Here is a 13275-nt window from a genome sequence, read left to right on the forward strand (position 1 = left end):
AAACGAACGATGGCGCGGTCTCGGTCGGCTGTAAGCAGCCGGTCCTCTCCGCGTTCCGCCGCCCGAGTCGCACAACCCTCGTGCAGGTACCATTGGCATTCTGTTACGAGGACACAAGTTATAAATCACAAGTTATAACTTCGCGTAGGGGTGCACTACCGTACTGCGAACAGTACGGAGCCACTACAGAAGAACACGCGAGACCAACACACGTTCAAACGTACCGAAGCACCGAACCATGCGCGAGTACACGCGTCTGCACTTGCACGTGGAGCACTTTCTGAACCACCGGCCCGTTGCCGGTACGACCATCCGTTCGTTGCTTCCGAATTTCATTCGGAAAACGTGTCGACGGCAGTCCGTCATCGGCTCATTCAGTCTCAATATCCGTTTCAGGAAATACTCGATTACAAACGTGTCCATTTTTGTAGCGTTCGGGTGAGATGTACGAAAATATCAACAGGAGCGCAAACAAAAACGTACGACGTCAATGCGATATGTCGAATTAATGAACGAAAAGATTTCGGCGCTGTCGATAAGGATTTTCGATGTTTACTCGTTGCTACCGTTGTTTCGCATGGCAAGTGTTTTCGAGCCAAATCATTTTAATAACCAACAATATATAAACATATGATTTATATAATATCAATAATGATTATTATATTCATTATTTAATTCATTATTCAAAACAGATAATATAATTATTGATATTTTCTTAATTCTGCCAAATATGATCTAAAGAGAATCTCTTGAAAACTGTTAATACGCTGCTCTAGTCTCTCTAGATTTAAGTTTTCGCGATGGTTATAATTAGAGATCAGAATAATATTCTCCTAAAATAGCCGAAATAAGATGTTAATATTTTCCTCAAAATTTGATAATATTCTTTAATAATTGTAGTTAAATATGCAAAAACTATGCTTTTAAAGTAATATATTCTCCTAAATTAAAAATAATATGCTTTTATATTTTAAAAAAAATAAAACCTAATTGATACTTAAAGGTAATTTATGATACAATTTTATATATTTAATGAAATATATATATATATTTTAATTAAATAAATAATACATTATAATTTAGTTTAAAAAAAAACTTTAACATTTTATTAACATGATAAAATTATATAAATGATATATTTTAAGACAATTTTCTTTTTTTTTTTTGAAACAGTTAACAACTATGTTCTGTTCCATGTGTTCTATGTGGTCTGGCTTCATTTTCGTACGATGGTCTGTTAAAATGTTTTTATATGTACTGAACGAACGTTCAACATTAACCAGAGCCGGCACAAGCAAAAATAGTACACTAGGTAAAATCAAATTTTGCTGCATCTAAAAAAAAAAATTGAGCTCTTATTTTAATTTAGCCTCTGTACCTATTTTTTATGTGACATATCTACTTAAAAATTTTTTTAATTTTTTATTTTATGGATAAAATTATATGTAAAAAGACTTAAAAATGATTTCTATTACTATTACTCAACCGCGACTATCGGATTTGTGGTTATTTATATTTTATGAATAATTGAAAACGCACAGCATAGGTCGTAATATAAATTAATATAATAACTTTAGACATTATTTTATTATATAGGTAAGTGGTTTTCACGAATGAATTCATTTAAATATTTTTCTTATAAAATACCAATAGAACTAAAAAAAATGTTCGAGCAAATTTTGAAAATGCCGCCCCTACTAAAGTGCAGCTCTAAGCAGGTTAGGTCGCCTATACCTTGAGCCGGTCCTGAAATTAACTGAAGTCACAGGAGCGTATTGCAAATCAGTCGCCATAGTAGGTGAAAAATGATGTACAAATTGTATTTCATTACTTCCTTTCAAAATTTTTGGTACGTTCTAATCATGAGCCCCTGATTTTTTTTGCTGAAATTCTACTTAAAATCGATATTCGATATTCAAAGATATGAAATAATTGGTAAAATATTTGTAATTTAATCAATAAATTACGGTTATCTAATTATTGATTAGTACTATATATACTATATACCTACAGGTATACTTATTCTTTACCTAGATTGTATATACGTAAATATGCTTAATGAAACAGCTATCATATCAATCTATTCATTGTATTATATATACTAATTTTTGTGCATATTACACGAATTAATTTTTTTTATTATACAGCTTTGGTAATATCAAAAGCCTAATAAAAATTAAAATGTTTTTGTTAAAATCGAACTATCAGAATCATAAATTATTTTAATAATTACTTTTAATATCACCAATATTAATACCAATATATTATTATATATACATATATTGTTATTCATAATATATTACTAATTTAATTTGAATTAGTATTAACAGATTTTGTTCAGGCTTGAGAGAAAAATAATTAATAAGCAATAAAAAAACGAACATAGATTGGTACTAAAGGTCATAAAATATTTAATAGTTAAATTTATTTCTTAAATCATCTATTACTATTCTGCTTGTAGAAATAAGTATGCTAATATATATAACAAAATGCAAAAATTGATCCATAGATTAATTAAATGAAATATGAAAAATGAAGTTTTCATGCTACTCGTATAAAAAACTATAATATATATAGAATTGTGTCCTCAAGGCCGTATCTAGAAATTTTTTTCAGGAGGGGTCCAAAACATGTATATTGTAATTTTATTGAATTCAGATTTTAACTTTTGATATTTGGTTAAAAATAAGACAGAAAAATATTTAATCTTCTTTCATATCGTATTTTCATATGATATTATGATATAAAATTAAAAGCAGTCAATGATTAATTGGAGCTTAAGTCATTTTTGACTGAAAGTATTTATGTTGGTATGTATTAAAAATAAATAAGTATTTTAAACATTCATAAAATATTGACAAAATTTCGGGGGGTCCAGACACCCTGAACCTCCCCCCCCCAGATACGGCCTTGCGTGTCCTTCAGAATTAATAAATATTATCGTTTAAAATTAATTAAAATCTAATAATTTTATTTTATATGTCTATTTGTCCATATTTAATTAATTTTCTCAATACTTTTTTTAAAATAATATATTACCTATATAAATTTATAGAGCAAGGCAACTGGCGGACTGCATCTTTTTTTTTATTTCACCTGTGCTACGTTTTCAAATTACTTTAAAACATTTTAGCATTGATTTTAAAATGTACGTATTATATTCTTAAACTAATATTAAAGTGCACTAAAATTATTAAATGATAAAATTAATTTTACATCCATATCAGTATAGCTTTAGGTATTAGGTATTTATTCTATTATTATTATTGTAAAATTAAATTATATAAACTAAAAGCTAACTGTTAACTTTAACGACCTTTATTTTCTCGCTTTCTTTATTTTGATCCACCAGATTTTAAAGTTCTATAAATTGGCCATCTAGTTACTAAGAGTTGCCTATCCCTGTTATGGAGTGTCTGATGTACCCAAATTTCTTATATTCATTATCATTAAGAAAAACGATCATAATGTAATACCATAATATCAAAACCTAATAATTAATATCCATTTAACTATATATGTTTTTCATTCAAAACGACATGTCATACAATAATCTCTATACGTAGTGGATAGTAGTGGCGTACTTTTAAAACGTAATTTATTTTAATGTTTTATTTTCGGAAACAACGAACAAAGTAAGATATAATTTACATTATTCCGATGTAAGCACTTGTGTACTATAAATGAACAAAGATAATAGTAATATAATTATAAAAAATGCGTATACCATTCTCCGCGGTGGCTGAAAATGAAACAAGCAGTCAACATCTGGTTACGGCGCACGCTAATGAGGCCACGTCTCTAAATAGTATACAGTGTGTGCTTACTGAAATGTTAACGATGATAGTCGCGTCGTTTTCTTATTCGTGTGGTCCTATTATAGTTAACGGCAACTGATAATTCTACCGTCGCTAATATGACGATTATTAAATTGCACACGTCATTATTCAGCCCGAGTAACTTTTTTTCATCAATAGTTAATATCATTAAAAATGCCAAAAGTCTAACGAAAATGTATTTACATCAATGGCCTACAAGCGTTTTTTTCTTCACATTTCATTTACTATTTGTAACAAACGGATAACGGTAATTAAATTTAAATAATTTTATTACGAAGATAGATTATTTGATGAAAAATTTATTGTAGGATATAGAAGTAATGATGTCGTTGACTTGTTTGGTCAGAATATTGTTTTCAAATCGTATATTACGTATAAAACTTAAATACATTTTTTAATGAGGATATTTCAAATATATTTAACATCAATTATTTTATACGTGTATTTGAGCGTTTAACTATAAATAATAATTACTATAAATATAAATAATAATAATAATAATAATACTAAAACAATCAAAAGTTTAATGTAAATGAAATAAATATTTATATACATGAATAATGAATATGTAAAAAAAAAAAAATAGAATATTAAATTTAAATCATATTTATAATACATAAACTCCAAACTATTTCTTTTTCTCACGCAAATTTGTGACGTTAAACCTTAGTAAGATTGTACAACAAATGTATGGATAATTTTTTTCTTTTTTAATTCTTATGATTTATATAAAAACCTAAATGTACTCTAAATCGTTTAAAGTAGAACGTTATAATATTATAATAGGACTTTTGCGATTCACAAATGTTTTTTTGAAGGTTTTCTGAAATACTTTTGGAGAATTGTAAGGTCACGACACACAACTATATATTAAAATATTCAATCATTAATACGACAATATACACCTTAAAATTAAAAATAAAAAGTAAAATATATTAAACACATGAATGTATAAGAAATTGCATACTGTGAGCCGTATCTATTTTTTAAATTGAAATACGAATAGCCAACAAATGTGTTAAACACGCCAATAAAAATGTGTAGAAATACTGACTCTTAACACTGAGTCTTATTCATTATGTTAATTACATTATTTGCACAAAGTTGATTTATGATAGAAATAAAAAGTTGATTTAATTATTCTATATACAATCTAATATATTTCAATATTATCTATAGGAATTCGTTCAAAATTGTTTTTCGAATGTAATTATTTATCATTATTATTAAATTTAAAAAATAAAATACATATAACAATGATGCGTATATCATTCCATACAACACCAGTATCCGGAATACTTTTTATAAAAAAATATTTTGATTGATGAAATATTTCAGAGATTAACTGAAACATTAACCTTGGCTTGGGTGAAATTAATTATAATTTTGTATATTTAAAATATACGCTATGCTGTACGCTTAATCTTCGAATCATTTTTCTTGTTTTAATAGCATTAAACAGTATTATATTATTATAAATTGACCGATGTTCCTACAATTAAAAATTTACATTATTACAGTTAAACTTGGTATTTTATTAATTTTGGTTATTCGAGTACCATATAGTGCGTTAATCTTAATCAATACATAACTATATCGAAGTTTGATTGATTAAATAATTAAAGTCAAACAGCATCTGACAAAATTTTACATTGAAAACAATAATATTTAAATATCATGCGTTAATAACATTAATTATATTGAAGCAATGATTAAATATTTTGTGCAGTGGTAGCCCGTGCTATAGTGCACAACAGCACGTGAACCACCCAAACATATTATATAAGAAAATATTAGCTTCCTATAGTAAATTATAATCGGTTTCTATGTACATAATCTGTAATTAACAAAAATATTTGTTTAAAAAAAAAAAAGTTTTCGCAACTTTTCGTGTTGAGTAGTGTGTCTATTAGTAATTAAATAATTAACGGAGCACATGTTTGTTGCTCTCCGGGCAGCCATACAAAAGTTAGCTAGTAATGTTGATTAGTAATACATGGACGTTTGGAACACAATCGATGTGTGCACCGGACTATTTTTTATCGTTTCGCGTTTCACGTCGATCGTGAAAACATGATTTTGTGTTTATCACTTACACAAATTAAGTAATTATTTTCCAATTTATTTTATTTTACCGAAACGAAGAGCTTAGGAAGCTTGAGAAAATTGTATGTTGATCAGTACGTTAATGTACCCATACCTATAGTAAAATTAATATTCTTTTACCCACCTACATAGGTATCTTACAAATGATTTGTAAGTAGTAAGTAGCATTATTTTGTAGTTTTCACCTAATGTGAACCTTATGAATCGCCACTGGTTCCGTGAATTATAATTAAAATATAAACAAAATATAAATATTATGAAAATCCTTATACGTAATTCGGAATTTTGTTAGCAGTTCTGAAATATTCAACTATATTATTTGAAAAATTATATAAGTCTTATAAAATAAAATTTATCAGTTAGACATTTATTTAAATAAATCGTAAATGTAGTTTACGGTATTTACTTTTTGTAACGTAAACTCCTTTGTCGACATACATTTATTTGAACTTATGTTTCTAATTATCATTTTATCTTCATAATTTTTTTTACTTTTGAGTTATATAAACTCGTATATATCATATGAAAATTTTAATGCAAACTTGCTAATCAACAGTTTGATTATGGAAAAGTAAAAATAAAACTATAGAAATATACTTCATTTCGCTTCTTGGAATCGTAAGTGCATAAATCCATATCATTATAAATTGTTTCGTACAGAAACATAGCGTTTTTAACACGTGAACATTGATACGGTATATCAAAAAAAAAAAAATATAATAATTATAACTTGTATCACTCAGCGAGCTGCATAAATATCCTATTATTGTACCTATTATAAAATAAGATTAACATAGTATAGCATGATATAATCGTGTTGGGATGCTTAAAAAAGGTTTTGACGGATGGAAATCTCCGATTAAATTTTCGGGAAATTATAATGCAACCGTCGTGGTTTATGACCATATAAAATTTTGTTTCCCTAGCGCCAAACTTATTTTGTGGTTGCTAAAATGGGTCTCGAGGTCATATTATTATACGTATAGGGGCGGATACCCCATATTTAATAATGACACGCCCTCAAGTCCAGACCCGGCTAAAGGGTGTGGCTAGGAAAATACAGTGTGAAATGTCCAAAAAGAAAAACGGACCATAAGAAATAGTAACTTTAACCTGATTGCCTGATAATATTATGTAAACCTATTCATAAGTATAATTAAATTTTAGTTAGAAATTTGTTTACAATATCAGTTTTTTTTTCTATTCAGTATACGCACTTTTCTAAACTATATTGTACCTACGTACAGTGGCGTTCTCAGGAATTTTCAATGGGAGGGAAGCTCTGAAAATTTACTAGAATACAAAAGTAGGGGGCTCTGCCCCCCACACCCCTCATTATCATAATAACTACAAATTTTGTACTGTTTTAAAAAACCACATTATCACAAATTGTCACCAAATTGTTAAATTGATAGCGTGGTCGTGTCATAGAACATGTTCTATGGTTGTGCTCCAATCCAACTTGATAACCGTGATACTGGTAACTAATGACGTAAAAACCACTAAATTATGATCAATAAAATCAATAATCAATTATTATTAAACTATTGGAATAATTTTAAAAAAATACGGCCAATGGAGGGGGTTCAAACCCCATGAACCCCCCCCCCCCCCCCCCCCCCCCCCCCCCGTGAGTATGCCACTGCCTACGTGAGTGTTATTCGATATTGAATTAAAGTTCTCTGGTATTATTATCTAATATTATTCTTGAGCCGCTGATTTCGTAAACAGCTTTAAAAATATTTATGCGGTTGTGCTACCTGCGTAGTAATAATACAACAATAAAAATATTAATAATAATATAACACATATATTATAATGGTGCAGATACTCAGAGACGTAATTTCAATTTTAGAAAGGATGGGGCAATTTATTAAATTTGCTGACTTCATAATATTTAAAAAATTATAGTTACCTATATATTTAAATATTAAATATTTATGGACGATAGGCTACCAATAAAATAATTTTTCGGAACAAAACATGTAAGGATTAGTAATGAATAATGATGTCTGATGATAAACAAAGAACATGAAAAGTTTCAATTAAAGATAGTAAAATATTTACTTATCCTATAGGCTATAAATTACCTATCAATATGTTTAATGGAATAATAATATAAATCTAATTAAATAAATACTTATAATTTTATTATTTGTATATTTAATACTTTACAAAACGTATTTATAAAAACATAAAATTGTATCTCAAATATAATGTACCGTAGTTTGGGGTGAATGAGAACGATTTTAATGATTTTTTTATAGATTAAGAGCTCAAATTTTATGGTATGAATATCACAAAAAGTGTTTTATAAAGATCACATATATAGAAATATATAATATACCAAAAATTAATTTTATAAAGTTCGCTTACTATTTTTGTATATATTCACTAATTACGATTTAATATTCTTATCTGTACAACATTCCGTATATTTTCATTTCATTATTTTTAATCATTACCTATAATATGTTATATAATATTGTGTGTATATATATTATAATTGTCGAACCATCATAGTTTTACTAAAAGTTCTATAAAAAAAAAAGGTTCACTTAATAACGATTGTCATAAACCGGGGAGCCAGTGTTTCCCAACTTTTAATAAACCGTAAACGTGTATTTTTAAATCTTTTAAGAGAATATTATCTGATTTCTGAGTACAGATTAGTAAATAAAGATTTACTTTTTACGGATTTTAGCATTTGATCATCGAACAAAGAATTTCCGACCTTTTAAAATTTCTTAGAGTGGGGCATTTACCATAGTCTTTACCCCCAAAATATGCTCCTGCAGATACTATACGACAGTGGCATCGAACCCTAAATTGAGATCGGACTTTGGCAGGACATCTTTTGAACATTTAGGATGGAGTCGAAATTAGGCTGCCAAACCGTAAGGAAGCTTCATTACAATATAAAATTCTAACATATATATATATATATATATATTTTTGTGTAAAATCCACCATCCAAATCTCCCCCTGTATGCCATCGGGGCCGATATTTAGATATTGTGGCATTTTTCACCCGACTACATTTTTAAGATTTCTAAATTCCATATCATCTTTGTACGGTTTACACATCATAAAAATAGCACCATAAGTAATTTCAAATCTTACATTTAGTGCCGTTGAAAATATAATTATATAATATCAGATTTTGCACATTTTTTCTACTAGGTTCCTTCATCTATCAATTAATGGGTAACGTAAAAAGTAGTCGGTTAATTTACAAAATCATGGTTCTAAATGTTAAGTGTCCACTATATCCAACTAGCGTGGATTATGTGCACTTAGATCATGTTTCGGACTTTAGGTTATCGTATCGATACTGTGTACGACGGTAACCTTTAGCTTTTGGTGGACAGTTCACTTAGTCAAGTTGTAATATAGATGTATTTACGTATAAAATTTATTTAATTGATTTGTTCACGAACAAACCCGTTATTGTCACGGAAAACTAAAACCGTTTATGATAAAGCACCGCTGTTATCGTCGTCGGACATCTTATCCGGTCGTTCGCGGTCGTTTTCCCTATCGACGGTTCCGAACGGTTTTCCGTCGAGAACACGGCCGTGCACCGTATCCTTATCGTACGCACGCGCTGTGCCGGAACCGATTTCGCGCGTTGTGCATCCGCGTGGTGCCGGGGCGGCCGTTTTCGAACGCACGACCCCGCGCGCCGGACAATCGATACACCGCGCTAAAAAGGATCGATGGCGCGTCGGCACGTGATCTGAAAACGATATGTCCGCGCGAAGAAAGTAGAAAGGATGCGCGCGACAACTAGGTGTCTCTCTCTCCCCAGGGGCCGATCGCCGATTAGGCATTCAGGATGCGATCGGCCGCCGTCCGCTGCGCGGCGTTATAAGCTCGGGCGCGTGTGACCACAACGTTCATTCATCATCCCACCGGGCGGCCACCACCATCATGTATCGTCTGTCCGTGTTCGTCGCCGTCACCTGTTGCGCCGCCGCTCTGTCGGCCGTCCACCACGTGCAGGTAAGTCCTACCGGGCGGATCACTCCTGTACATAATACACCGTACACCTATGTATAGTGTGTACGGTATACTTATACGTGTGTGTGTGTGTGTGTTGTTTTCGTCATCAGGCCACCGAGACCGTACTCGAGTTCGGCGTCAAACTGTTCGAGGACTGCGGAGCCGACTGGTCGTGCACCAAACCCAAAGTGCTCCGGTACCTGAGCGAGACCGCGAAAAGCGACGAGCTCAAGTTGACCCGGGACCTGTCCCTGAAACGTAGCCGTGTCAGCGAAGGCGAAGAAGAAGTGGCCAACTCGGTGAGCGTCTAGATCGCGGCCCTTTGGGTCCCCGGTTTCCGTTGTTTATTTATTGTTTGTTGTATTCATCTCGTTGTCCGCGTCGCAGATCCCCAACGGCGGCGACTACAAAGACGCCATCAGGGAGAACTCCGCGCTCCGCATGTTGGACAGGATCGACGATTTCCTGAGCACCCACCAGCTCCAGGTGAACCTGCCGGAAGAGCTAGGGTCCACCGTCCAACGGATCAACGTGCCGTTGACCGACCAAGACACCCAAGTCGTTCAGCAAGGACGAAGTAAGACGCGAATCGGAAAACGTAATTCTTTTACAGTACATACCGCACGAGTGTTATACGTGTGTTTGCGCAAATCGTATATTATTACGTGCGCGCGTATCCATGTCGAAAATGTCTAATCCAAACTTTTCTTTGAATTTTTTTTTTTTAGGTCGCGGATTTGTCCGTAAAATAGTCATTCCGTTCCTCCTGGGATTGAAGTTCAAGACGACCGTCTTGATTCCCGTCGCCATCGCCATAATCGCCCTGAAAACGTGGAAAGCGTTGACGTTAGGTCTACTGTCACTCGTCTTATCCGCCGCCATGGTCATCTACAGGTTCACCAAGCCCAAGGTGGTCGGAGTGGAAATCCTGCACTACCCATCACCCGGTTACGCGCACCATCACGACGGATACGCACACGCTAGGGCGTACAGTGCGCAACAGCCCGAACAGTGACCGGTGAACGTGATTAGTTTTGTAAACGTCGCGATCAGAAACGACGCGTATTTTATTGTACGACTAGTTTTCTGTTGTTATTAATTTAATTATTTATTTATTTATTTACCGAACGAAAAAAATACAATTATTAAATTTTTTTAATTTTTCTGTACAATTGAGTTTTACATTGAAATTATTTTTCTACCAATTAGTCCTGAGTAAAAAACCTATTAAAGAGCGTGTTTAAAAAAAAAAAAAAAATTAAAAAATTAAAAAAAAAACAACAATGACTGATAATTATGATTATATCATTGACAATAATTGTATCTTTGATTCATGACGAAGTGTGATGTTTGCAGGAATTAGTTGTATGAAAAATAAAATAAAAATTATTTTAAAATTATTTTAACCGATTGAAAATTTAACACGAACAATAAATATAAAAAAGTAATATTGAGTTCTTTAGTAATGTATTAAATTACTAGTACAGTATTCACTTACGAGTATGTTAATCTCATGATTAATTTGAAATCAATTAAGAATTCATAATTATAAATAAATTATAGACATAATTTCACTTAAGATTTTTAGTTCAATACGATCTATTATTATGAATTTGATTTGTTATTCGGAGCTAGAAATTTAATGGTGGATTAAATTATTATTCATAATTTTAAATTATAAATATTTAAAATAAAAAAATAACATAATAACAAATAAATATACGTATCAATATATTACAGCTCTTTCAAATCTATAAATTAAAATAATAGTAAAACAATATTTCTCCGCAAGATTGATGAAGAAAAAATGAAATACCATCATCAAATGTCTAATTCTCATCGCTTTTTAATCCAAAGAGTTTACGACAGTTGATATTATAAAGAAAACTCATTTATTGATATCTGTGTACAGTTATTGATGTATATAATAATAACTTAGTATATGTATTTCTTCTTTATTTAATGTCTATTGATTTTTAAGGGTTTTATAATTAGCTGTAATTAAATTCGAAAAACCGTTATCATAATAAATTTATATTTATATAGAAAATAAAAAATCAACCTAATCATTTTTATACTCTATGAACATAATTTCATGCACGTGTATATTATAAAACGGATTTCTTAAAATGAATATCAAACATTATGCCAATATTATAAAAACATTTAGTATGGATGTGTAAGCTAAATGAATGGAGCAAGTTTATTAATACATTTTAGAATGCATCACCGTCACTCGATTTTCAGGGTGAAAGAAAGGAAAAATTATATATACATTAAGTTATGTGTTTATTATTTCCTCAAAAATGTGCTGAACATCTCATTTGAATCGTACACAAATTATTTATACAGTGTGTCCTATTTGAAGTTTGCACAACCATTATATTTATAAATCGTTACAGACCTATCAAGTATTCATGGTTAAACGTGATTTATTTCATCTGGTGAACTTCCAATCAAATTAAAATTCCGTGTATAAGTACAACATGTATAAGATTTTGATTAAATTGAAATAGAAACAAAAATCTCTCATTAAATTTTTTAGAGCTCATTTAAAATCTATTAATTTGGCACGAAATGCATAATTCGAAAACTAACACTGTTGTGCGCAACAACCGTTGGACTGAACACATGCGTGACCGGCGTTTTACTTCAGCCACTATCGGAACTGCGAAGGCCGGAAGCACCGATAAAAATAAGAAAACATACCACCAGACGTGAATCCGGCATTATATTAAAGCGCATTTGGACACGTTTCGCAGTGGTGCTCAGCAAAAGGCTTTTTTTCAATTTTCAACAATCAATATTTGTGCAATTCATTGCCCAATTATGTGTCATTGCGATCTTTGCAATGTTCCGTAGTAGGTAACCATAACTTTTGCCGTTTTACTTTTTATTATTAACGCGGTCAAATAATTCATATTAATAGTCATATGGGTTTTGATGACGAAGATAAAACGATTGGCAAAACGAATAATGCGAACGAAGCTTAATATAACGTTTTAATAGATAAAATATAGTACTCAAATATTTAAATATACGAACTAACCATCGAATGGTATAAAGACATAAAGAAGTATTCTTTAGTAGTCTCTATTAGTTAGTTGTACGAAATGTTTTAATTTTTTTTTTTTTAATCAGCAAAACAGATCTGTTAGAACTGAATTAAAGTTAACCAAAAGCTTAGATCATGAGCACGATTTCTTATAATTCGATATGACCAAGTTACTAGTAAATTGCATAGGAAATAATAGAAAAGTAATTTTTATAATAAAGTTTATTTATATTACTGTAGTTGATGTTTATAGATCACACGCCATTATAT

General features: G+C 30.8%; 1 protein-coding gene across 2 annotated transcripts; it reads left to right on the plus strand.

Moving 5' to 3' along the window:
• Positions 1-9838: 9838 nt before the first annotated feature.
• LOC112684844 lies at positions 9839-11110 on the plus strand. Of its 2 annotated transcripts, none has more exons than XM_025556547.1 (4): positions 9839-9950; positions 10061-10249; positions 10338-10548; positions 10679-11110. In XM_025556547.1, the coding sequence occupies exons 1-4, from the start codon at positions 9879-9881 to the stop codon at positions 10963-10965; spliced, it is 759 nt and encodes a 252-aa protein (XP_025412332.1). In that variant the 5' UTR covers positions 9839-9878; the 3' UTR covers positions 10966-11110. The 2 variants fall into 2 exon arrangements, with proteins under 2 accessions (XP_025412332.1, XP_025412333.1); XM_025556548.1 differs by having other exon boundaries at positions 10338-10527.
• Positions 11111-13275: the final 2165 nt, after the last annotated feature.

The sequence above is a fragment of the Sipha flava genome, unplaced genomic scaffold, assembly GCF_003268045.1.
Source record: "Sipha flava isolate LNK unplaced genomic scaffold, YSA_version1 258_pilon_pilon, whole genome shotgun sequence".
Classification (NCBI taxonomy): domain Eukaryota; kingdom Metazoa; phylum Arthropoda; class Insecta; order Hemiptera; family Aphididae; genus Sipha; species Sipha flava.

Excerpts from the sequence above, each read along its gene's own strand:
- LOC112684844 (XM_025556547.1), top strand. The coding sequence starts at position 9,879 with ATGTATCGTCTGTCCGTGTTCGTCGCCGTCACCTGTTGCGCCGCCGCT. Across the intron at positions 9,951-10,060 it reads CGGCCGTCCACCACGTGCAG|GCCACCGAGACCGTACTCGA; the intron begins GTAAGTCCTACC and ends TTTCGTCATCAG. Across the intron at positions 10,250-10,337 it reads AAGAAGAAGTGGCCAACTCG|ATCCCCAACGGCGGCGACTA; the intron begins GTGAGCGTCTAG and ends TCCGCGTCGCAG.